This window comes from Brassica rapa, chromosome A06 (genome assembly GCF_000309985.2).
Source record: "Brassica rapa cultivar Chiifu-401-42 chromosome A06, CAAS_Brap_v3.01, whole genome shotgun sequence".
Taxonomy (NCBI): Eukaryota; Viridiplantae; Streptophyta; class Magnoliopsida; order Brassicales; family Brassicaceae; genus Brassica; species Brassica rapa.
Window position 1 is genome coordinate 5,919,718 of NC_024800.2, and position 22,931 is coordinate 5,942,648.

The 22,931-nt window shown below is 37.1% G+C and overlaps 6 protein-coding genes across 13 annotated transcripts; 1 reads left to right on the forward strand and 5 right to left on the reverse strand.

Moving 5' to 3' along the window:
* Positions 1-828: 828 nt before the first annotated feature.
* Positions 829-2,842, reverse strand: LOC103872271 (protein KNATM). Its single transcript, XM_009150611.3, has 3 exons — positions 1,521-2,842; positions 1,315-1,440; positions 829-1,138 (listed from the first exon to the last, which is right to left on the reverse strand). The coding sequence occupies exons 1-3, from the start codon at positions 1,683-1,685 to the stop codon at positions 1,010-1,012; spliced, it is 420 nt and encodes a 139-aa protein (XP_009148859.1). The 5' UTR covers positions 1,686-2,842; the 3' UTR covers positions 829-1,009.
* A 2,205-nt stretch (positions 2,843-5,047) lies between these two features.
* LOC103872272 lies at positions 5,048-7,838 on the reverse strand. 7 transcript variants are annotated; one of them, XM_009150612.3, is made up of 6 exons: positions 7,725-7,798; positions 7,387-7,547; positions 7,100-7,296; positions 6,910-7,017; positions 6,083-6,807; positions 5,048-5,969 (listed from the first exon to the last, which is right to left on the reverse strand). In XM_009150612.3, exons 2-6 carry the CDS (start codon positions 7,526-7,528, stop codon positions 5,951-5,953), a joined length of 1,191 nt encoding a protein of 396 aa, XP_009148860.1. In that variant the 5' UTR covers positions 7,529-7,547; positions 7,725-7,798; the 3' UTR covers positions 5,048-5,950. The 7 variants fall into 7 exon arrangements, with proteins under 7 accessions (XP_009148860.1, XP_033130021.1, XP_009148862.1 ...); XM_033274130.1 differs by having other exon boundaries at positions 7,416-7,534; positions 7,725-7,794; XM_009150614.3 differs by having other exon boundaries at positions 7,387-7,535; positions 7,725-7,790.
* Positions 7,839-9,465: 1,627 nt separating this feature from the next.
* Positions 9,466-12,842, forward strand: LOC103872273 (MACPF domain-containing protein At1g14780). Its single transcript, XM_009150619.3, has 8 exons — positions 9,466-9,792; positions 9,890-10,134; positions 10,605-10,788; positions 10,875-10,949; positions 11,031-11,214; positions 11,302-11,471; positions 11,557-11,621; positions 12,041-12,842. The coding sequence occupies exons 1-8, from the start codon at positions 9,526-9,528 to the stop codon at positions 12,705-12,707; spliced, it is 1,857 nt and encodes a 618-aa protein (XP_009148867.1). The 5' UTR covers positions 9,466-9,525; the 3' UTR covers positions 12,708-12,842.
* A 1,147-nt stretch (positions 12,843-13,989) lies between these two features.
* Positions 13,990-18,281, reverse strand: LOC103872274 (RNA-dependent RNA polymerase 1). 2 transcript variants are annotated; one of them, XM_009150620.2, is made up of 4 exons: positions 17,783-18,281; positions 15,301-17,676; positions 15,057-15,207; positions 14,145-14,963 (listed from the first exon to the last, which is right to left on the reverse strand). In XM_009150620.2, the coding sequence occupies exons 2-4, from the start codon at positions 17,661-17,663 to the stop codon at positions 14,145-14,147; spliced, it is 3,333 nt and encodes a 1,110-aa protein (XP_009148868.1). In that variant the 5' UTR covers positions 17,664-17,676; positions 17,783-18,281. The 2 variants fall into 2 exon arrangements, with proteins under 2 accessions (XP_033130018.1, XP_009148868.1); XM_033274127.1 differs by lacking the exon at positions 17,783-18,281 and having other exon boundaries at positions 13,990-14,963; positions 15,301-17,663.
* A 254-nt stretch (positions 18,282-18,535) lies between these two features.
* Positions 18,536-20,734, reverse strand: LOC103872275 (aspartate-semialdehyde dehydrogenase). The gene is made up of 7 exons (XM_009150621.3): positions 20,064-20,734; positions 19,875-19,961; positions 19,729-19,773; positions 19,549-19,644; positions 19,332-19,433; positions 18,921-19,075; positions 18,536-18,824 (listed from the first exon to the last, which is right to left on the reverse strand). Exons 1-7 carry the CDS (start codon positions 20,622-20,624, stop codon positions 18,743-18,745), a joined length of 1,128 nt encoding a protein of 375 aa, XP_009148869.1. The 5' UTR covers positions 20,625-20,734; the 3' UTR covers positions 18,536-18,742.
* Positions 20,735-20,906: 172 nt separating this feature from the next.
* LOC103872276 (CRAL-TRIO domain-containing protein YKL091C) lies at positions 20,907-22,473 on the reverse strand. The gene is made up of 6 exons (XM_009150622.3): positions 22,260-22,473; positions 21,929-22,184; positions 21,693-21,729; positions 21,482-21,599; positions 21,276-21,386; positions 20,907-21,176 (listed from the first exon to the last, which is right to left on the reverse strand). Exons 1-6 carry the CDS (start codon positions 22,329-22,331, stop codon positions 21,033-21,035), a joined length of 738 nt encoding a protein of 245 aa, XP_009148870.1. The 5' UTR covers positions 22,332-22,473; the 3' UTR covers positions 20,907-21,032.
* Between the last annotated feature and the right edge of the window lie 458 nt (positions 22,474-22,931).

Sequence of the window (22,931 nt, forward strand, 5' to 3'; positions counted from 1 at the left end):
ACTCCTATATTTATTCCCCTAAAATAGAGATTATTATTTTCTCCTCTATATTTAGGGGAAAAAATAGCATTCCTCTATAATAGAGACATAATTTTTTATTTACACAATAGTCTTTTAACTTTTTGTGGTTATAATGAAAATACATGTTTATGTAGAAATACATTATTTTACATATAAAACCCAATTATCTTTTGTTTACATAATATTTTTAATTTTTACAGTTATAAGTAAATAAAATAAATAAATAATAATATTATTTTATGTGAAAGTCTAATTTTTAACAAATAATACTTAATTTTATATTTAAAACTAAAATTATTAATTATAGTTTAATTACTAAAAAAATCTACATAAACTTTACATATTTATTTAAATATTAATTAATACAACATATTAAAACACCTTAATATTATGGTAAATTACTTCCGGATCTCCATAATGATGGTTAGATAATGTATACTTTGTTTTATTATTTTTTTTAATGTTTTTTGTAACAAACTGTTTAAATTAAATAATATTGCACTTTTATGAAAAAAATCCAAAAGATATAATAAATAGGTCAATTTTTAATATTTATAAGTTAAAATGTGTTAATTGTAAAATTTTATAAGAATCTCTTAAAAATATTCTTTTTTAGAGGAAAAAATAGAAAAACATATTGGAGAAAAACTCACTTCTATTATAGAGAAAAAAAAATAGAAAAATACATTAGAGATGATCTAAATGGTTTATGCACGTTCTCCAATGCTAATTGCTAAAGATATGTTGTTAACTGTGAATATTTTCGATAAACTTTTGGTTTTATTTTTCTTAAACGCAAAGCAGGACGGCATGCGCGCGCTATAGAACTTTTAATTCTCAAATTACGATTGTCGTTGCATGATTCTACAAAGCGCTCCACAAAACGAAGCATAATAAAACACGAGTAAACTAGTAATTTCACAAACTTGGCGAAATGCGTTTAACATAATTAATAGCACCGAATACCGTTGTCACGTTTCTCCCTATTTTAAGGAGGTGATGATGAGAGAACAATGTCGTTTAGCTGATTGTACACCGCATCCATAAAACGGTGGGTTTCGATAATAGGCTTCTCCATTGCTTCCTTCAACTCTCGTAGAGTCAAGCAGTAAGCTTCCTATATGCGAATTAATTTTGACATGTATTATATATTTTTTTCTACAATATAAAATCAGAATTGTGAAAAAAAAGCGTGAATTTAAAAGGCATGTGAAAATGTTGTTTGTTGTTGTGAACTACATTTTCGCTGAAATTGTTTATAATTTACAGAAAGGGAGATAAAGGGAGAATTACCATGAATTGATCAAGCTCTGAAGAGGTAGCATCGGGGAGAGAATCAGAGCGGAGAGAGAGTTTAGTTAGGGCAAGATCATCCACCGTGTTTATCATCTCCGGCAAGTCAAAGTCGCCGGAACACACCTGGTTTTGATGGGTCCAAATACGTTAGAAATTAAAATAGTGTATAAAATTCCATTTGAATAAGATAGAGAGAGGAGGACCTTTAAACAACTGAGATGTGAGTGAAGAAGAAGCCCATAGAGAGGATGGCTTGAGATTCTCTTCTTTAGAATCTCGTTTTCTTCTTCTTCTTCTTCTTTTGTTTTCTGATTGATCTCGTGTTTCATGTTTTGTAAGAAACTGTTCTCGTCTTTCTTCATTTCCATGTTTCGTTAGTTAATTACAGAAGCTCTACTAGTACATACAATATATAACATGTATATATATAGTATAGAGACATGTAATCTGCTTGTGAATCTAGGGGTTTAAGACTACTTTTTGGTCTGTTTGTCGGTATACGAGACTCTTATTACTGTTACACATATTTATTGTACATACATATATTATCACGATGGCACGATTACATTAGTCACTGATCAATGGTCATACTATATATGGTCAAAATGTTACATATATATCATATTATTAATCGATTGTATGTTTATTTATATAAAGAAAAAACAAACAAGTTAGAAAAAACAAGTTATTAGATGTGATTGAGACTCGTTTGCATATGAAACTAAGCACATGATATACTTAATCAAGAAAATAAATAAGGATGAGAATGAAAAAGGCGAGATGAAGTGAAAGGAGAGGGAAGAGTGGAGGAACAGTGGAAGCAGAAAATATTATCAAGAAAAGGGTGAAGCATTATGTTGTTGCTTACGAAAGCACTTTGAGTCAGACTGTCGATAAATAGAATTATGCGCAAGTTTCATTGTTTCCATCTTTGCCTTTTTTGTTTTCATCAGTTTTCATCCAATAATTCAATTTTGCTTAATAATAGCTGATAATGAGTTCGGTTCATAGGAAATTACATGTAAAAAACGAAGGAGATTAAACAATGTTTGTATAATTTATCCATATTTAGTTTTCAAATGATTTTAAAAATGCAATTTGATAAATCGTCACACATGAAATATTTTATATAATTAGTATATGTCAAAACATGAAAACAGCTATGACACTTACCTCTATAAATTCATGCATCTATATATTACAAGCTTATAAGTTGTTGCTACTACTTAATAATCTGAAATTTACAATCCTTCATACATATATACTGTTATACTTGTTTGGCCAAAATACCCCGACCTATAATTGACATATTTGGCGTGTTTGTATGCTAATAGAAATCAAATCGCTTTATAATGATGGCCGAAACAATAAAATAGACACATAATTAATGAAATAACTAACGATTGAGCTGTCTTCATCTAGTCATCCTGTGATCTAGACTAGGAGTGTGATTTATTCAGTGAGTTAGTGTTTGATTATAAGTAATAAGATGTTAAAGATTTGCATAATCTTGAATATTGGAGAAGAGAGAGAGAGAGAGAGAGAGAGAGAGAGAGAGAGAGAGAGAGAGAGAGAGAGAGAGAGAGAGAGAGAGAGAGAGAGAGAGAGAGAGAGAGAGAGAGAGAGAGAGGAAGCTGGAAAGAAAGAAAGAAAAGGAGAAGAAGGAGAATCAGAAGAGTGAATAGTGAGAAGATCATAAATAGGAATACAACTGTTGTATCAATGGGACAGTTCCATCTTTGATGAGTAATGTATTTGCCAGTTTTGGAGCCCCAAACCCTATTATTGATCTCTGGATAACGACCTTTCGTACTATCCACTTTCTTCTTCTTTTTCACACAGATTAAAATAAGTATATTCACCCATTTTCCCAGTAAAAAACAAAAAAAATTTACTAATAATACTTCAAATATTAATACAGGCCCAAAAGAAACTTCGTGTTAATAATCGAGAGGGTAGCTTTTAGGTACATCTTAAATATTAATAGCTATATCTCTTTAATTAACTGACGTTCTGTTTCGGTTTTTGGATATCTTTGTCTGACACTGGATGAACAAAAAAGCTGAAATCGGATATATTGATATATTACTGTTTCTTTTTTGGGTCAAATTTAATATATTACTGTTTTTTTTTTTTTTTTTTTTTTTTTTTGATCAAAATAAACTTGCATTGCTTAAAGGAAAGTTTACCCTCCACTAGGGAGGGATGAGTTTACATCTAAGAGAGCTGACTTTGCCACTAGGTCAGCCTCTACATTACCCAAACGAGAAATGTGAGAAAACGAGCACACCTTCAATCGGTTGCTAAAATAGTAAACATCAATGAGAATGTTGTTCAGCTCTGTTAAAGAGCTCTTGGCGTTGAGGATCTTAACCAGCGTCTGTGAGTCCGAAAAAACTCGAAGAGAGTCTGCGTTAGAAGTAAAGGCCTCCAGCACCGCCCTTCGAACCGCCAGCGCCTCAGCAACCAGCGCAGAACCAACATGTCTTCGTGACTCTCTGAATCCTTGGTGCCTCCTATGATCTTGTCCTTTGAAGACACCCGCAATACCACAATTCTGAGTGGTAGCATCCCAGGCTGCATCGACGAAACACACCAGCTTTTCATTCTCCACGCTTGGTGGCATCGGTAGATCGCTCGGTTGGTTACGTGCAGCTGAAGCAACCACTTCCTGCGCCGCTTCCCACTCCTTTGCGTCCTGAATAGCCAACCACTAATATATTACTGTTTTAACTTTGTTTTTTTAAGGGTATCCCCAATAATAACACTAAATCAACACTATTAAAAGAGAAAGATTTTAAATAAATCTACTTAAAAAGTTGTTTGGACTTTTACTTTTTTTTTTATTTTTTGGTCTTCCTTATATATTATATGTTATCCCTATTTAATCTCACTTTGTTATCAGCAAAATAAATATTATTAATTGGGCTTTGGACGTTTAACTTAAAAAGATAATTTAACTAATACAACCCATTCAGAAAAGAAAATTATAAATCCAACTAACTTTTGTTACAGAAAAAAAAATTAACCAAATTAACTTTAGACCCTTTTTTTACAAAATCCCAAATTATGAAGACCATTTTATACATAAATACATATAAATGTAACATTATTTAAATTGTATGGATTTCTAATAATAAATATCTGCACAAACTGATTTTTTTTTAAAAAAAAAATTGATAATAGTTTGATAGAAAATTAAAAAAGGAAAAAAAATAATACTTGCTTCACTATTTTGGTAGATTGATAATTAATATATTTATAAATAAACTTAAAAATATTTGTTAAAAGAAATTTCTTATACAAGTCAAATATATATTAATATATCAAAAATTTATAAAACAAAAAACAAATTATATTTTTCTCAGTGGGTTAATAACGGTCTTTTTGATTTTCAAATACTTTTACTATATTCATTTTATTATATTCTATCCCACTATATATGAGTTACTAGATCTTACGGTTCGACCACAAGTCTGATTCGGATATGAAAACTCAATGAAAACATTGTACCGGACTGAAATAATAATAATAGAACAGCTTTTAAATATTTTAGATATTTAATAATAAATATAAATTCATTTAATATTTGAGTTTACAGTCACCAAAAAAATACCCGTGCTTCTTAAGCGCGGGTCAAAATCTAGTTCACTATTAAAATTACATCAAATTTGATGTTTTGATATTATAATTTTTTTGTCATTTTTAACAATGACGCCAAATTTTACACCAAATATAATATTATATATTATTTGTTGTTTTCAGTTTTTAAAATTATATATTTTTATTATTTTTAATTGATAAATAATTATTTTTTCAAATTTAGATTATTATTTAGATTTCATTATTTGTAAATGATAGATAATAATAGTCATTTAGTGATTAATTTTGAAAATAAAAATAAATATAATAAATTTACTTTTTTAATTATGTGAAAATAAATTAAATACAAATAACATGATATATTATTTTTAATTAAAAATTTAATAGCAATTGAACTATATTATTAAATAAAACATAATAAAATATATATTTTAAAGATTTGGTGTGATGAACAGTGTTACAATCATATTACACCAAATTTGATGTAATGATGTCAAATGTGATGTTTTGTTAGAGATGAAATTACATCAAATTGGTCTAAAAATTTGGAGTAGTGAGTTTTTATCATTTATCCGGTTTAGATTTTTTTTATTTGTTTTTATGATAGCAAAAGAACACCAACTAGTTAAACTGCGCATAAGCTTCCAAATTGATTAAATTGAATTGAATTGAACACTTAACACACTGTAGTGTTCAATAAAATTAAATTGGTAGGCCATCAACCATACAGTGTAAAACATTACCATAAACCTTAGTTTAAGTTCTCGAGTATTAGCTTAAGTTTCCGATGACTTCGCTTTCTGTAACAAACAATTTATGTGTTTTATCTTTACTGATGAAATAAGAAAAACTTCAGTCAAAGTTAGATTAGTTAGACTCCTCCTTTTCCCGCTAGTTTTAAATAATAACCATTCACACCCTTAACTTTCACTTCTAATTAATTACCCTGATATCTTTAATTCTTTACACCAGAGCACATATATAAACAGAACTCGTCTCCTAACCAAAATCCACCACGAACAAGGGCGTTTCAGATCGCTTTGATTGATCTGCACAAAAAACACATACACTTAATCACTGCCATCTATAATTCCACGATCTAATATTGACCACCTTAGTTACCCTCAAAGACGAGATGAGATTTAAATTTAATTACAGTCACCTGAGTCTCTTGCTTCTTGTTGAAAGCAGAGGCATAAACTTCATCAGTCTTCTCTTGGCAGAGCTCATCAACTTCTGAGATTCTAAGTAATATGCAACGACTCCATCATACCAGCACACAGGACAGTGAAAGTTCCCGTCTTCATCAAAGTTAACCGCACAATTCAAGCATTCCTTGTGAACTTTTGATGCACACTCGCTTCTGCTACATATCAACAACGTTCCTTCTTTTCCACATTTCCAGCATACATTCTCGGGTCTTGTGTAGGAGCTCGAAGGAAGGTTTGTGTAATTGTTTGTATTCTTCTTGTCTAGTGCTGGATCTCTGACCATATCTGACTCATCATCATCATCGCTCACACTGACTAACCAGGTTCCATCTTTTGTACATTTTACACGTGCATCCTCTGGCCATCTTCTTGAGCTTGTAGGAAATGTCTTACCAGTAGTATAATCGTTGCTAATGCGTTCACTGTCTGTGTCTTGATCATTATCTGTATCTTCATCGATCACAATGACTTCATCTTTTCCGTTTGTGTGCACTCCCTCATCTTCATCGTCGGTGAGAGTTACTGTATCCAAACCAATATGCACTTGTTGCTCATCTATCGGCTCCTCCTCGCATGCATCCATGTGCACTGGTCCATCACCCCCAAAAACAGGATCATTTGCTTCTATCTCAGGAGCTGCACTTGTCTCATTCTCCATTAAACTCAAATCTCTCAGCTACTCGAATCCAAACAGAAAAAGAATAGCGCACACTATCTCAATCACTTAATTAAGCATCCATGAAACAAAAGGAATAAAGTTAAAAGGAATCTTCATCACCTTCTCCAGTGCACACTGTGGCAAGCACATGTTCTTGTAAGCAATAAACGGAAGAACGTTGAACTTTGATAACTCCGGCATGCCTGCTCGCAGTTCCGATACGGGAATCTAACATTTGAAAAAACAAAAGACTACAATCAGAATCCTAATTATATATTACAAGTCAAGTTTATCTACATCTTCCACACACCTCTCTCAGAATCGCTCTAAGAACATCAGCGTTACTCAAAGACAAATCGAACTCAACTCTGTCCTCTGAAGCAGAAGCAACACCACTAGAATCATTCTTGCTTGGATCAAACATGAACTCCAAGACTCTAAGAGACAAAACTTCATTAATCCTCCTCCCATAATCATCCGAGTATTGATACCCCATGTTCATCAAATCTGAATCAAAAAAGAGATTTAATGTTTAAAAAAAACTTGCTCTTATCCATACACACTAACCACAAGCAAGGTTCAAGATTCAAGCTATACCGAGTATGCAACGTATATCCTTAACGAACTTGGCTACGTATTCGATACACCATAACCATTCAGCTACTTGTGGAGGTCGAGAAGCATACTCATCCATCAGTTCCTCAAGGCTCAAATCATAAGCTCCACCATGGTCATCCATCACGATTCTGCAATTTCCCCTAAAACTCTCAATTCCAAAGTTCCAATATCACAATCTGATCAATTCTTACTAAATGGAAAAAGCATAGAGACTAGCAATGCAGTAAACTAGATTCAACATCACTGATTAACGCTAGAATTTGCAGATTTAGAGCAGAAGAAGCGAAAACACACACAAAGAGAGACGATTTACTAACCGATATTTGTTGATTCGCGAATCTCCCGCCTGGAATTTCAAACTTTTCTTTTGAATCGGCGAGCTTCTTCTCCGGCCTTCGTCACCATGTTCGAATCGATTAGTTGAAGACGAAGAGACAACTGGGCCGTAAAAGGGCCATGTCAAAATAACAATATTATTTCAAAAAGGCCCGGCTCATTAGTTGGAGTCCATTCTGCATGAAAAGGAAAGAAACTAAAATATAATCAACAAAAGACGCGTCGCGTTAGCTGCGCGTTCACACAGACGCAAATTAGCTGATTGGTATCAAATCATTTGTGTCCTTTTGTTTATTGTCACTGTCTGTGACACCTTTTTCAAAAACAAAAAAATATTCTTTTTACTGTTTCTCAATTGTCTGTAACCTCGCATCGAAACAAACGACCCATCGTCAAAAACCACATATTAAAATGCTACAAATATCCGATGACCAAATGATATTAAGTAGAGGTAAATAATGAAGTGGTCTTTATACCGACATAACAATAATAATATGTACCTTAATGCGTGTACGGGATTCTGTATAGTCGTGTGAAAGCACAAGTACATAAAGAAGAATAGGAGGCAACTTCTTATGTTTTTTCTGTAGATGCTTTTATTACGCAAGAAAGCGACCTTGGACATTGTTATCCACATCCATCAAAACAGTCAAACAAGTTTTGAAATAAGAGTCATATCTCTTTTGAATAAGAGTCATGTTCAGATTACATTTAAGTGTTTTGTAACTTATATTGGATCGGGTTAACTGACCGTGCGGACTACTCCTCCCTTAAGTATACTAATTATATACTATATCTTACAGATGAATGATTGTTGCGCTTAATTACAGTTTTTCACTTTAGTTCATAACTAAAATGGAATGTTCAAATCTCGCATATTGAACTTGAATCGACTAAAAAATCAGTAAGCTTGTTTGATTAGTTGTGAAGCTCATGTACGAATTGTTTATACATAGTATAATTTAAGCTAAACCGATATCAGTTGACATGTGATAGGATTTTGAAAGTTCCATTGTTCTTGAGACGCGGGTTAGGGTCAAAGTTGTTTATTTTGTTTCTTTTCTTAACGACAAAACAATTTTACCCGGAACTGTTGGTATCTAGACCGGATTACAGTCATTTAAACCGCATCAGCAGCGATACTGACGATTTACATCATCAACCATAACAACTGCGTAGATCTATTTTATTAAAACAAGAACATAACCTATTGATATAAGTGTGATCCAACTATTTTAATAAAATTATTAAAAAAATTATTAATCATTTAAGAAAAATATTATATAAAAAACACAAATATGACTAAAAAACACAAATATAAATTATTAAATTTCAGAATCTAGTTGTATATTAATTTAGTATTTATACAATTCTATGTCTGATTCCTATGATTCAGTAAGCATGACCAATCAAATAAAAATCAAATTTGCAAAAGTTAATAACTTTACTAATCAGGGTTTTCAGTTGAACATCACTCTAATCAATTTAACCTAGTCAAAATCATGATAACTTTAGAAATTACTCCGGTGCAAGTAATCTAAATATTTGCGTGTTCCTCCGAAGACTTCGTAAACGCTGATGTTTCTCGTCGTTTTCATACTTAAATCAAAGTATCACGTTCTTTTTCTTCTTATGTTCAAGATTATATAATATATAATAACTAAGTAGATGATTAACCAACATTACAAGCAATCAACCATTATTTAGTCCTGTCTATATATATATATGATGCCTTTTTCCTACAGAAGACTCGCAGCTTAATAACTACCATAGGAAACAGAAATGAACAGAGGAGGCGGCGGGGATGTGGTCGAAACTGTGGTCAAGAGTCTTGGCAAAGGTTTCGACTTAACGGCGGATTTCCGGTTAAAATATTGCAAAGAAGGCGACGCTGCCGCCGGAGATGACAGATTGGTTGTCCTCGACGAAACTCAAAACAGAGAACTGCATGTTCCTGGCTTCGGAGCTATTCAGAATGTCTCCTCCGATATCAACTGCGACAAAGGAGAACGCACTCGGTTTCGTTCCGACATTCTTGATTTCAACAAGGTCCTCGATCATATCATGTTTTTTTATCAATATAAAACTATCAAACTCTTATTAGTATATATATATTTTATGTGTGTGTGTTGTTTTTGGAGTTCAGATGTCGGAGTATTTTAATCAGCGATCGTCGGTGACCGGAAAAATACCGTCGGGAAATTTCAACGCGACGTTCGGTTTTCAAAGTGGGTCATGGGCAACTGACGCCGCAAACGTTAAATCTTTAGGTCTTGACGCTTCTATGGTAACGCTTTTTAATCTACACATCCACAATCCCAATCGTTTGCGTCTCACTGATCGCGTTCGAAACGCCGTTCCTTCTTCCTGGAACCCGCAGTTACTTGCCAGGTATTATAATTGCATTTTTCCTTATTTTAAAAACTTTTTTTTTTACCATTCGATTGTGTGGTGTGGCACATTACGCTAAGAGCACACATTTCAAGTTCTGGGTTGAATTCTGATAGAACAGTTGGGACATTTTTGACTAATTCTATGTTATAATTTAATGTGGAATATATCTGTATTTCTTCAATTATTTTTTCAACTTCACTACTCAAATTCAACGTTTCCAACTAAAGATCATACCGAGTAATCAGGAAGAAACTTGGTTAAGAAACTAATTAAACTTTGAATAACTGTAAACTGAAGGAACTGGATGTTAGTATTTGCGAAGACTTTTAAACGATAATGTAAACTATAACCACCACTAGCTTGTTTTTGTATATAATTTTGTTAAAATATTTTTGTCAGCATTATCGTAATAGTAAATAATTAATTTTTAAATGTAATAAGATTTGCTGACAAAAAAAATGGAATAGATTTATAGAGAGATATGGGACACACGTAATAACTGGGGTGAGCGTAGGAGGACAAGACGTGGTTGTTGTGAGACAAGACAAGTCATCCGATCTCGATACCGACCTCCTCCGTTACCATCTCTACGATCTCGGCGACCAATTGTTCACAGGCTCTTGTCTTCTCTCCGCTCGCCGGCCTAATAAGGTCAGCACAATTTTAAGTTGTCGATAAAGTCAACTTAAGCACAACACATTTTTTTTGTTGTTCATTATTGGAGTTTGGTATTGCAGTTTCCAGAGGCGTTCAATGTCTTTGACGACAAAGAAACGGTCGCTTTCAATAATTTCTCGATGAACTCCAAAGATGTAAGTAAGTTTCACAGAAGCTAAACAACATATTGTATGATGAACATTTTCATCACTAGAAAAAGCCATTTACATTTTCAGGGGATAACGGTTATATGCGCCAAAAGAGGGGGCGACGGAAGAGCAAAAAGCCATAGCGAATGGCTAATAACAGTTCCGGAAAAGCCCGACGCCATCAATTTCAACTTTATTCCGATCACATCACTGCTGAAAGACGTCCCTGGCTCTGGTCTTTTAGCTCATGCCATGTCCCTCTACCTTAGATGTAACTTTACTTACCTACTCTAACCTTAATACTTGACTATTGAAGGGAGTAGTAGTTTTGAAGGAGTTAATTTGGTAATTTTGACAGACAAGCCGCCGTTAATGGACCTACAGTACTTTTTGGACTTCTCTGGGCCTAGAACGTGGGCTCCCATTCATAACGACCTTCCGTTTGGCGCGGCGCCAAATATGGCTTCCGCGTATCCAGCTCTTCATATCAACTTCATGGGTCCCAAACTATACGTTAATACCACTCCCGTACGTATAAATTACATCCCTAGTTCTTGCTTGCATTTCTTTTTAGTTCTTTCACAATGTCACTCACATTGTTAACTAATTATAGGTGACCACGGAGAAGAACCCAGTAACAGGATTGCGAATGTTCCTCGAAGGCAAGAAATGCAATAGGTAAAAGTCAACCAAAGCAAACTTAAACTTGACATTTGTTTTTAGAAAATTACTGTGATTATTAAGCAAAGAAGGGACTGGCTAGAACTTCTTGGTTATCAAGAATCAAGTCTAGAACTAGAGTCTAGAGCTAAACTTGAAGATGATATCAGTTCAAAAAAAAAAAAAATTGAAGATAATATGGCTGGCCAAACATAAACTAGGCAGAGCCGCAGAGAAGGAACTAATTCAACAGTTGTCAAAAAGAAAAAAAGAAGATAATATATATATGGCTTGAAGTCTAGAAACTTTTGGTTATCAAAAAGAAAAAGAAACTAGGTTTGATCATTTGCGTAACGAGGCGATTTGTAATTAAATATCTCTTCATATACGTAGCTATATATCGTCGATATAATATAGTAATGTGTTATGTTCATCAGGCTGGCTATACACTTGCAACATCTAGAAAATACGAGGACAACGGTTGGTGAAAAGATCACCGACAATCATAGATGGAGAGGCTCCGACGAAATATCTGATAGCAATCGTTACTTCGAACCATTAAACGGTAAGAAATTTTCACACGTGTGTACAGCTCCAGTGAAGTACGACCCAAACTGGACCACAACAACAACAACAAGCAAACACTCAAGCAACGTAGCTTACATAGTCACCGGAGCTCAGCTCGAAGTGAAGAGACACGGCTCAAAATCCGTTCTCCATCTCCGTCTCCGTTTTACCGGAGTCTCTGATCACTACGTCGTTCAGAAAGATTGGGCCTATGGACCTGGAACTTCCCAAAGATCTGGAATCTTCTCTTCCATGAGCTTACCGTTGACCAGTGGGAGTGTTCATCATAATATGGTCACTAACAAAGACAAAAACGAGGTCGTTTTGGACTCTGGTGTCTACCCAAGAGGACCTCCTGTGCCGGCGAATAACAAGATCGTGAAATTCGTGGATCTTTCGCAGTTGTGTCGAGGACCTCAAAACAGTCCTGGTCATTGGTTAGTCACGGGTGTTAGGCTTTATTTGGATAAAGGGAAACTTTGCTTGCATGTCAAGTTTGCTCTACTACATCACCAACGCCTTCTTGGCGCTTCTTGACAAAAAAAAATATCAAAAAGATTAGAATAATTTTGTTTGTTCTCTTTATTGATTTTGATGTGTGTATATGTGGAGGCTGCGCATGCGTGTTTGATGGACGTTCACCCCCTAGAGTAAACCTTTAAATTCAGCCCATCATTTATAACCAATCAAATTTTCACTTAGATTATAAATTAAAAAACATTAAAATAAACAAAAAATAGCTACAAAAAATAAAAATGCTAATTTTAACGACGCTAACGCTTCCAGCGAATCTCTAAACCCTAAATTTTAAATTCTAAACCCTATACCCTAAATTCTAAACCCAAATCCAAACCCCTAAACCCAAACCTTATACCCTAAACCCTAATCCTAGACCCTAAACCCAAACTATATACCCTAAACCCTAATTCTAGACTCTAAACCCAAATTATATACCTTAAACCCAAAAAATAGACTATAAACCTAAACTCTAAACCCTATATCCAAGTCTTAGACCCTAAACCTAAACCGTAAACCTTAACCCAAACCCTATAGCATCTAAGTTTGGGGTTTGGGTTTAGAGTTTACCGGTTGGATTTTAGGTCTAAGATTTAGATTTAGGGTATAGGTTTTGGGTTTAGGATTTACGGTTTGGGTTTAGGATTTACCGTTTGGACTTATGGTTAAAGTTTTGAGTTTAGGGTATATAATTTGGGTTTAAGGTTTACGGTTTGGGTTTAGGGTTTAGGACTTGGGTTTAGGGTATAGAGTTTAGGTTTATAGTCTAGTTTTTGGGTTTAGGGTATAGAGTTTGGGTTTAGGGTCTAGGATTAAGGTTTAGGGTATAGAGTTTGGGTTTAGGGGTCTAGGATTAGGGTTTAGGGTATAGGGTTTGGGTTTAGGGGTTTGGATTTAGGTTTAGAATTTAGGGTATAGGGTTTAGAATTTAAAATTTAGGGTTTAGGGTTCGCTGGAAACGTTAGCGTCGCTAAAATTATCATTTTTATTTTTTATAGCTATTTTTTGTTTATTTTAATGTTTTTTAATTAATAATCTAAGTGGAAATTTGATTGGTTATAAATGGTAGGGTGAATTTAAAGGTTCATTTTAGGAGGTGAACCTAAGTTTTGTCCGTGTTTGATGGACCTGGCCTATTCCAGAGAAAGTGTTCATGTACGTATAATGTTGAGGGGTTATTTTTTTTTGTTTTTGTAACTTAGGCTTTCATGAGGTTATTTATTGTAGTAAGCTTTTGTCTTCTGCTATATGTTATAGATATATAAGATTCTTAGTCTTGTGATAAAAAAAAGATTCTTAGTCATTAGCATAATTTATTTGATTGCATGATACGAAAATTACGATTTATAAGTCCAAACCAAACATTTAGTACAACGAGCACTCCACACCAAACATTTTGTACATAGAAAAACCCAACCAAAGGATAAAAAAAAGTTCTTAAAAGAATCTGGCTAAGAATCAACTCAAACGCATGAGGCCTAACCGCTCAAGAGTCTCCTGCCGCTGACGCCTCCCAACATTAGCCTTCTTAATCCTCACAAGCTTATCATAAACGCACCACGCAAAGCTCAAGAAATGGTCACGGTTCAAACCCTCATTATAAACTCCCCAGTAACTTCGGTGGTACGTCACATGATACCAAGCCGAGGCCTTTGCAGATTCATTAACCACCTCTTCTTCATCTTCAGAAGCATTGAACCACGACAAAGCTTCTTTCCTAAGCGACCGAACCGCCCTTCCAATAGATTCCGCGTCCCGTCTCTTGGTGAATGACTTCGACATCCTCATGATACCGCCACTAAGTATCTCAGCCTCTGTCTTAATCCCATAGTAATCCATCAAATTACCTAATTTGTAATCATAATTTCCCTTGTGGAAGAAAGCTTGGTCAACATACTCCTCGAATCCGTTGACTTCCATGTCTTTGTCATAAGACTTGGAGGCCACATCAAGAGTAAACGATTTGATCGAGATCAACGGAGGAGCTCGCTCTTTCACCTCTCTGAAAAGCTTACCAATCACGTTTTTCGACTCGTACGTTGGTTTATCTGGCTTCTCCATAAAATCTGGATACTCTTTCACGTAAAGATGCTGAGGTATCTCAGCTGCAACACCTGTTTTTGGGAAATCAACAGCGATAGAGAACTTTCGTGCAAGCTCAATGCACGGGTCACTGAATGCTTTGAGAGGTTCCTTATCGGCGAAAGCGGTATGAGCATTTGCGATGATTCCAAGACTATCATTCACAATGTAGTTCGTGAAATACTCTTCAATTTCCTGGAAAAAGGTTTAGCATATCAAAATTACTATCCAAATGCAAAAATAACAAAAAATAAAATAAAATAAACAAGCGATCAAAGATATTTTTACCTCAATAGTGACATCATGATCCAAGATTTGAGCTGGTTCAGGAGTGTAGTCCATTGGGTTAGACGTTCCTTGTGGAATGAGTTCAGGATCCCAACATACAAAGTATATATCTCCATCTAAATCACTCCCGGAACACTCATTCGGATGTGGCCTATGCACAAAAATAACATCAGATTCCAATGTAAGTTCTAGACTATTAAAGAAGTTTGGCAAAAATTATAATCAAGATTAGACAAGAGTTTACCGCGGGCCCTTCTGCGGGAAAACAACACAATCCACCATGTGACTCAAAGCTGGGACGTTGACAGCTTGAAGAACACGCACGTCACCGGGATGCAGACACGGGTTTTTCGCAACCACAACAAGTCCCGTGACGATGTATTTACTTCCCGGCCTAGTGGGATCCGTATACTGCACCACCACTTGACCGTATTCAAGCGTTCTGGTCTCATCAAGGCATCCCATCATCGATCTTCCGCGAGGAATGAAAACCCGAGTTTTGGTCCGCAGTTCCAACAGTTTCGACGCTCTGAAATTCTGAAGCATCATCGAGAGGAAAGGCTCGGCGTCGGGTTTGTAACCACACAAGATCAGCTCCTTGAGAATCTTCGTGTTCTCCCCTGGAGCCATCATACCGAGAGCCTCAAAAGCCTCAAGAGGATCGGTTAAGATCGCGTCGAGCTGGTTCACAACTTCTCTTTGTTTCTTCTCGAAGACATTGTCTTCGACTCCGAGAGTAGACAACAGCGTGATCAGCTGTCTGTTCATATAACAAGGTTGGTACTTACTCCACGCCAACACATCCAGCTTTGTGTTCTCCGACTCGAACTTGCTCATACTCTTCCTCAAAGACAGTTTCTTCGAGGAGTTCGGATCAACAGCCACCACTCCTTTATACCCGCCGTAACGGATTTGATAAGCAGACGGGAAAAACTCCGTCAAGCCGCATTTCTTAGCTACGCGTCTAGCGAACTCAGCTGAGATCTTCCCTATTCCGTCGGAAAACACATAGTGAACGTCAGAATATCTGATCTCGACATCGGGAATCACTTCAATCTCATCTCTCCTAACAGTAAGCGTCTCCCTCGACGAGCTAAACGACTGGCCTAGCCTCGCAGCGTATTTAGCCACGTTTCGTATATTGTCGAAATCCCCCATCCAAGCTCTGATGTTAGCTGCTGTGATCCCGTTGACCGGCGCGAACATCCACGCGGAGTTCTCCCTCAGCTGGGAGGAAGAGAATGCGAGAAACTCGAACCTCTTATCACCGATGACGATCCCGTCCCTAAGAACAGAGTTAATCCTCTCGTATAACTTTGTTCTTTTCACGGTAGAGGAGCGTGGAGAGAGATCCATGGAGCGAACTTTCTCAAGATCTTCGTCAACAAACGAGATCCTGAGGAAGTTGTTGATGTAGTCTGAGTAGTGACGTAGCACGCGGTTCGAAACGTTCACCTCGGGGCCAGAGAAATAGACTCTTGTAGGCGTGACTTGAACCCGATACATATACACGAGTCCATCGTCTAGAGATATCATAGGAGACTGTGGAAGCTTCCCTTTCGTTACCCATGTTGAGTACTCTTCGCGTAGCCAACGAGCAGGAGCGTAGCAACATTCGGGAAGGTGAAAAAGCTTCTCGAGGCAGTGGTCTATGAGAGCTCTATCGAATCTCTGCGGGTTAAGGAGCTGATAGAAGGCGGGATCGAGAGCTGGCCCTGGGATGCACGCGTTTTGGACCAGTGTGTTGACTTTGAACAAGATCTCGAAAGGGAGGTAACACCCTGGAGGAGGGTCAACAACAGGGACGAGTTTGTTCGCGTTTGATGAGAAGCTACGCCCGGATTCGAGGGCGAAAGTGCTGTCTTCGTGTTCCGCGTAGTTGGCGAAGTTCTCTCTGAAGTCAGAGACGTTGAGATGAACGGGAAGCTCTAAACAGAAGGCTGATGATTGGCTTATACATGAAGAGGAAGTGAAGTCTGTAGTTCTTATCCACTGCTCGTCGGACCCGTCGCGGTAGAAGTCTAGCAACCCGAACAAGAGGTTAACAGGTTGATCTTCTTTCTCGAAGATCTTCGGAGCACCAATGACCTGAATCACAAGAAACTTGGAGTCTCTACGTCCTTGAGGGAAATGCAAATCGATATGCCATATGTTTTCGTAAGGAAGCTCGAGGCGATACTCTTTCTCGCACCAAGACAATGAGAAGTGGAATTTCCGCATCCCCGTTCCGTACGATACGGCGACGTTTTGAGCACTCCAGAAAACGGAAAGCTTCATGGGAGAGACTTGGCATCCGAAGTACATTTTTAAATTCGGCATGTTGTGCAACGAAGCTCTAGGTTTGGGGACGATGTCTTGTTCGACTTCGAAGGCCTTGAGGTAAGATCTTCCGTAGTCGAGACGCTGGCTGGCTAGAGTGACGATATGCCTAGCGAGTCTCTCGGATGTGAACTGAACGATGGCGTAGACTCTAGGACCGCCTTTTTTCGGTTGTCTGACTTTGATTGCGTAGACCGTGCCTGGGCCAGTGAGTCTTTCGAGGAAGTTTTTGACTTCCTCTGCGCTCACGCCGTTAGGGAAACCAAACACTTGAATCGTTTTCCCCATTCTAGAATTAAACCTAACAACAACAACAACAAGTGACTCGATGTTACTAAACAATCTAATATCACTACGCGACCTACAGAGTGCGGTTTCCGACAGTGAAAAGGAAACAGAGGACTTACCACAGACGAAGATGAGAGATCTACGATCACTTATGTCCGATATAGTCGCCGAGTAAGTAGATGATGAGTGATCGCTTTAGGATTCTCAATTATTTTATTCTTATTTATAAACACTGAATTGACCGAAGACAGTGTTTTGATTTTTCGTCTTCTTCGTCGTCGTCTTCAAGGGTCCCACTAGTTTGAGCTTCAATACTCTGCTTCGAGTATCCCGAATTGCTTATGTCCGATTGCTGACGTCATCGTATTAGAAACTTAATCGGACGGTCGGGAACTCTCAATGATGTGAATTAAGCGTCGTTTATAGGACGCAATTTAGAAGATTTTTTTTTTTAGTAAAAAAGGAATTTTTAAAAGGATAAAGGAAACATAGATTTGAAGAGGAGATAGGTTAAATATTTAAAGAGCCAATTAAAACAGAAAGTAGAGAGATATTCGTTTTCATAATCACGATATTACTTTCTGTTTTTCATTCATCATTTTTTTCTGATGTGGGGTAATGATATAACGACAAAGTAACCAACCTTCTTAGCGAAGGAGTTGATCAGTATTGGATAACACTTTATTCAATCTTAATAGAAAAATAAAATATTTCGCAGGAATCGTACGGGCTAACTAAACTACAAAGCGAAAAGGAAGGACAATGTGGGCCTATTGGTGACTGGTTAGTGCGTAGAATAATTGAGGGACCATAAGATTTGATCCTCTGTGGCTAGACCTATTATAAAGCAATCTGAACTTCTGAAGACCACCTGCTAAATTGAATCTTCCATTGACCAAACCGGTACTGGTTCGAACCGGTAACTGGTAAGGTTCAAGCGTAGGGATGGATTAATTTTCAGAGACAACTTCGTGTATAAGAAAGTAACAAAAATTCGTCAAAGGGAAACAAAAAAAAAAGAGACAAAGTCTTCGCTCAAATCTCATACAGAGATGTCATGGCAAGTGAGAGAATCGAAATCAAAAGAGCATCTCAGCGATCTGAACAGCATTGAGAGCAGCTCCTTTGCGTATTTGATCTCCACATACGAATATGTCAAGCCTGTATTTCACAAAGTTTATTATTATTATTAAGTAATAACCAAATGGTAAAAATCTCAACCGGTTCAATAGAAAGAGTGAAGCTTTTTTTACTTACCCGTAATTGCCATCTTGAGACACGTCTCGCCTGATCCTACCAACGGCGACATCGTCTTTGTTAGAGACATCAAGTGGAGTAGGGAAGGTGTTAGAAGCGCGGTCGTCTATGATATAAACTCCAGGTGCTTTCTTCAACAGCTCTCTTGCTGTGTTCTGTTAATTTACAGTTACAAAAAACCGTTATAGCCCGAATAAAAAAAACTGATCATAATATTCTTTTGCCGCCAAGAAGAATCACAAAACTTATTTACTCACTAGCGTCTTAACATGCAAGCTAGCAGATAAAAGCCCAAATAACAACTTCAGAGAACACTATCCAAGTCTACAATCTTAAAGAAACCAATGCTTCAAATAACTATTGAATAACAAATTTAGTAGCAAAAAAGGGTTTGATGTGTATTATTATTACCTCGTCCAGGGGATTCTCAAACTGGAGATTCACACTCTCTGCATGAGCACGCATAACCGGAACACGTATACACGTCGCTGTTACTTTTACTTCTGTATCATTCTGGGAAAGTGCAAGAAAGGTAAGAAGCCTCTTTAATACAACCAACATTTTGAACAAAAGATCACAGTGAAGTGGATATTTAGATGTAGCCAGCTCTTTATGTAAAGACACTCACCCAGATCTTCCTTGTTTCTTTAACAAGTTTCACCTCCTCTTCGTTGTAACCATTCTCAGTAATGGGAGCATTATGTGAGAACAGGTTAAATGCATACTGTAGAAAACATACAACCATCAAATTCAGAATCAAAACATTTCGAAACATAATTCTATAACGAAACTGAAGAGGAGTATTCACCTGCTGTCCGAAGATGTTACAAGTCGGCGGTCTGCCCGCTAAAACCTAACACAACACCAACCCAAAAAAAGAATCTTTCTTCAGAATCACTACTCACCACAACCGTTAAGACCAAAGTCAATAAAATGTCTAAATAGAAACCAAACCTCGCGAGTCTGCTGCACGAGCTCCTCCATAGCTGCAGCACCTGCGCCACTAGCTGCTTGATACGTACTAACCACCATCCTCTTCACCTGTTACAAACCAATAAGATCATTACACAGAGCACAAAGACGCATACTTTGTCATCAAAAACGTCGTCGTTTCATTGATTCAGCGTTCATAAAAAATCGAACCTTGGCGTGACGATGAAGAGGCGTAACAGCCATCAAACAGATAATGGTGGAGCAATTAGGGTTCGCAATCAACGCCCCTTTACCACTTCCGACTTTAATCCCTCTCATCGCCTCAGGGTTCACTTCAGGTATCACAAGCGGGACGCCGTCAACCATACGAAAAGCAGAGCTGTTATCAACGACGATGGTTCCTCTCTCAGCCGCCAGTGGCCCAAAGGCCTTGCTTATTGATCCTCCGGCGCTGAACAGCGCGATGTCGACGCCGTTGAAGCTCTCCGCAGTGAGCTCCTCCACCGTGTACTCGCGCCCGTCGAAGGCGACGCGTTTCCCGGCGGAGCGTTTGGAGGCAAGCATCTTGACGGAGCTGTAAGGGAAGTCTCGGTCGGATAAGACGGAGAGGAACTCTTGCCCGACGGCGCCGGTGACGCCGACGACGGCGAGAGAGGGCGCGGATTCGTGGAGAGACATTTTGACTCTTGCGGAGATGGCTCTGGGTTTGGGCTTGAGAGGAAGGTTGGAGAGGAAATGGGTCTGTGGGGTTTGATGAGTGAGTGTCGCCATTGTCGCCGTCGCGAGGAGGAGGAGGAGGAAGAAGAAGTGGGAGAGAGACAGAGAGGTTTTGGCGGCGGCGATGATAGAAGAAGAAAGGTTGAGACTTTAGAGTACTAATCATTTTTTCATAATGAAACATCAGGCTTTTTTAATATAGTAAATGAGAACAACACGCTTTTTATATCTGGAATAGTGAAACAGTAGGATGTTTGAAAGTGGTAAGCAACAGAGTTATATATTCCACAACTTTTTCTCATGTGTGTTCCATTGGTTCTTTTGAGAACTTTTAAGTAGTTGAAAAGTTGTAACGATATTTTTGTTCTAGTCATTACAGAACAAAAAGAGTTAAAGCAGTACTGAAATTAATAATTGCTCCCAAGAAGAGTTAAAAACATGATTATTTTTTGCTTGTTCACATCACATTTCTGGGGCAGTCTTAGGAAGAAGAACATCTTGGATTAGTGTGAGCTTAGCTCGGCCACGGTATTCTTCCGGCAAGGCATCTACTCCGATCTCCTCCTTGAACTTTATCTCTTCTTCTCCATCCGTTACTATCACAATCTATACAACAACAAAACAAAAAGGTAACGTTCTTAAGATTTGCTCAAGAATATGTGGAGATATGTAGATCATCATCATTAGAAGAGTAGAGATCAAAACCTTTTCTTGAGTAGATTTCTCTAGAAAACGGCAGACGAATCTCCAAACGGACACGAAGAATCCAGGCATATGCAACATGTAGCATTTTGCAAGGCGTTCCGGGTAGTAAGACTGGACAAAACATGTTCAAGATTTAAAAACAAGATGCTGAGTTTTCTTGGTTGTGATCGACAATTTTTTTAGAGAGAGGAAGATGAGATAGTTACTTGTAAGAATTGAAAGCTGGTGATTAGTCCACGAGCATCAAGGTTCTTGTAAGTAATGTTTGCAAGATCGAAAACGGCTACTAACTTCTCATCTCCTACTTCTTTGTCTTTGATGCCACTGAAACATACGAACCAAAAAGGTTGTAATACAATCAAGGAACCGAAATATCAGCGTTTTGAAATGTTTTTGGTTAAAGTGATGTGTGTTAACCTTGCAATTGTTTTGTCTAGTACATAAACAACAAACTCTGCAACACCAAACACATTAAAAGATTAGTCCATAGATACTAATTTTAAAAATTCACTAATTCAATTACTCTAAACTTTCTGCATTTGTAGACTATCAATAACAAGAGAACATGAAAGCTTACTAGGGTTCCCAAACAGAATACTTATCTACTCAATGAACAGTTATATTCAAAAATAGAGTAAGAGGTGATTGATTACTCTTGAAGTTCACTGCATTCTTGGCAGGAAAATGCTTAGAGCATAAGACAAGCACCAAAGGGTGTCCGGATTTGGTTGGACCCTGAAGACAGATCTTTCCGAACTCCAACTCATCCCTCACTTCTTCGTCTGGGATCCCATTTGGAGGAACCATGGAGGCTCTCCATTTTTGACAATCTACAAACATCTTTGCTGCCTTGTCAGGGTTCATTGATCTTGCCACCAAGAACCTCATCAACGTCAGTTTCTCATATCCCTTACAGATGAAAAAACAATCAGATTTTCTGATATGGATTAGAATGGCTAAAAGAACACCAACAACTTTAATTACCTCTGTGGAAGAAGAGAGTTTCTCGACCAATGTTCTCAACTGGGTCAAAGCAAGTTCTTGACTTTCATCCATTGTCTTTTTGGCTCTCAGATCTTCAAAGGCTTCTGCAAAGATTATAAAGAGGGAGGGAGAGAGAGAGAAAGAGAGACAGCCTTTTGTGTGTTGGGATGTTTATGTACACACACTAGACCTAGTACGCACATACGAATAAGTCAGTTGAAAAGTAAATAGCTTTTATGTTTGTGATGTTGACAGAAGCCTGAAAAATATCAAAAAGACCGGACAGAGGATTTGTGTACTCGTGTGTCTTTACCCCGGTTCACGGCAAAAACAGACAGGCTGGAAGTTGAATCTCTCTCTATCATTTTGACTTTTATTTGATTCCCTTGAAGATTATTATAATCACTACACAGCTGCGATTTATTCAATGACTTAACTACTAAATCCACTCTCTAACGTGTTTGATTGCTTCTTTTGGAAATTTAAACTAGTTGAAAAGTTCAAACATAATGAGAGAATAAATTAAGTAAATAAATCAGTACGAAAATTAAATAATGTGCACGGCGCCAAGGCTTAGTGTTTGAATGTTTAAATGGTCCAAAAAATTAAGAGTTACGCATTAGTAAATTTGTTTTTATTTGTTTATTCCTTGAGCAGATTGAGGAAGAAGAA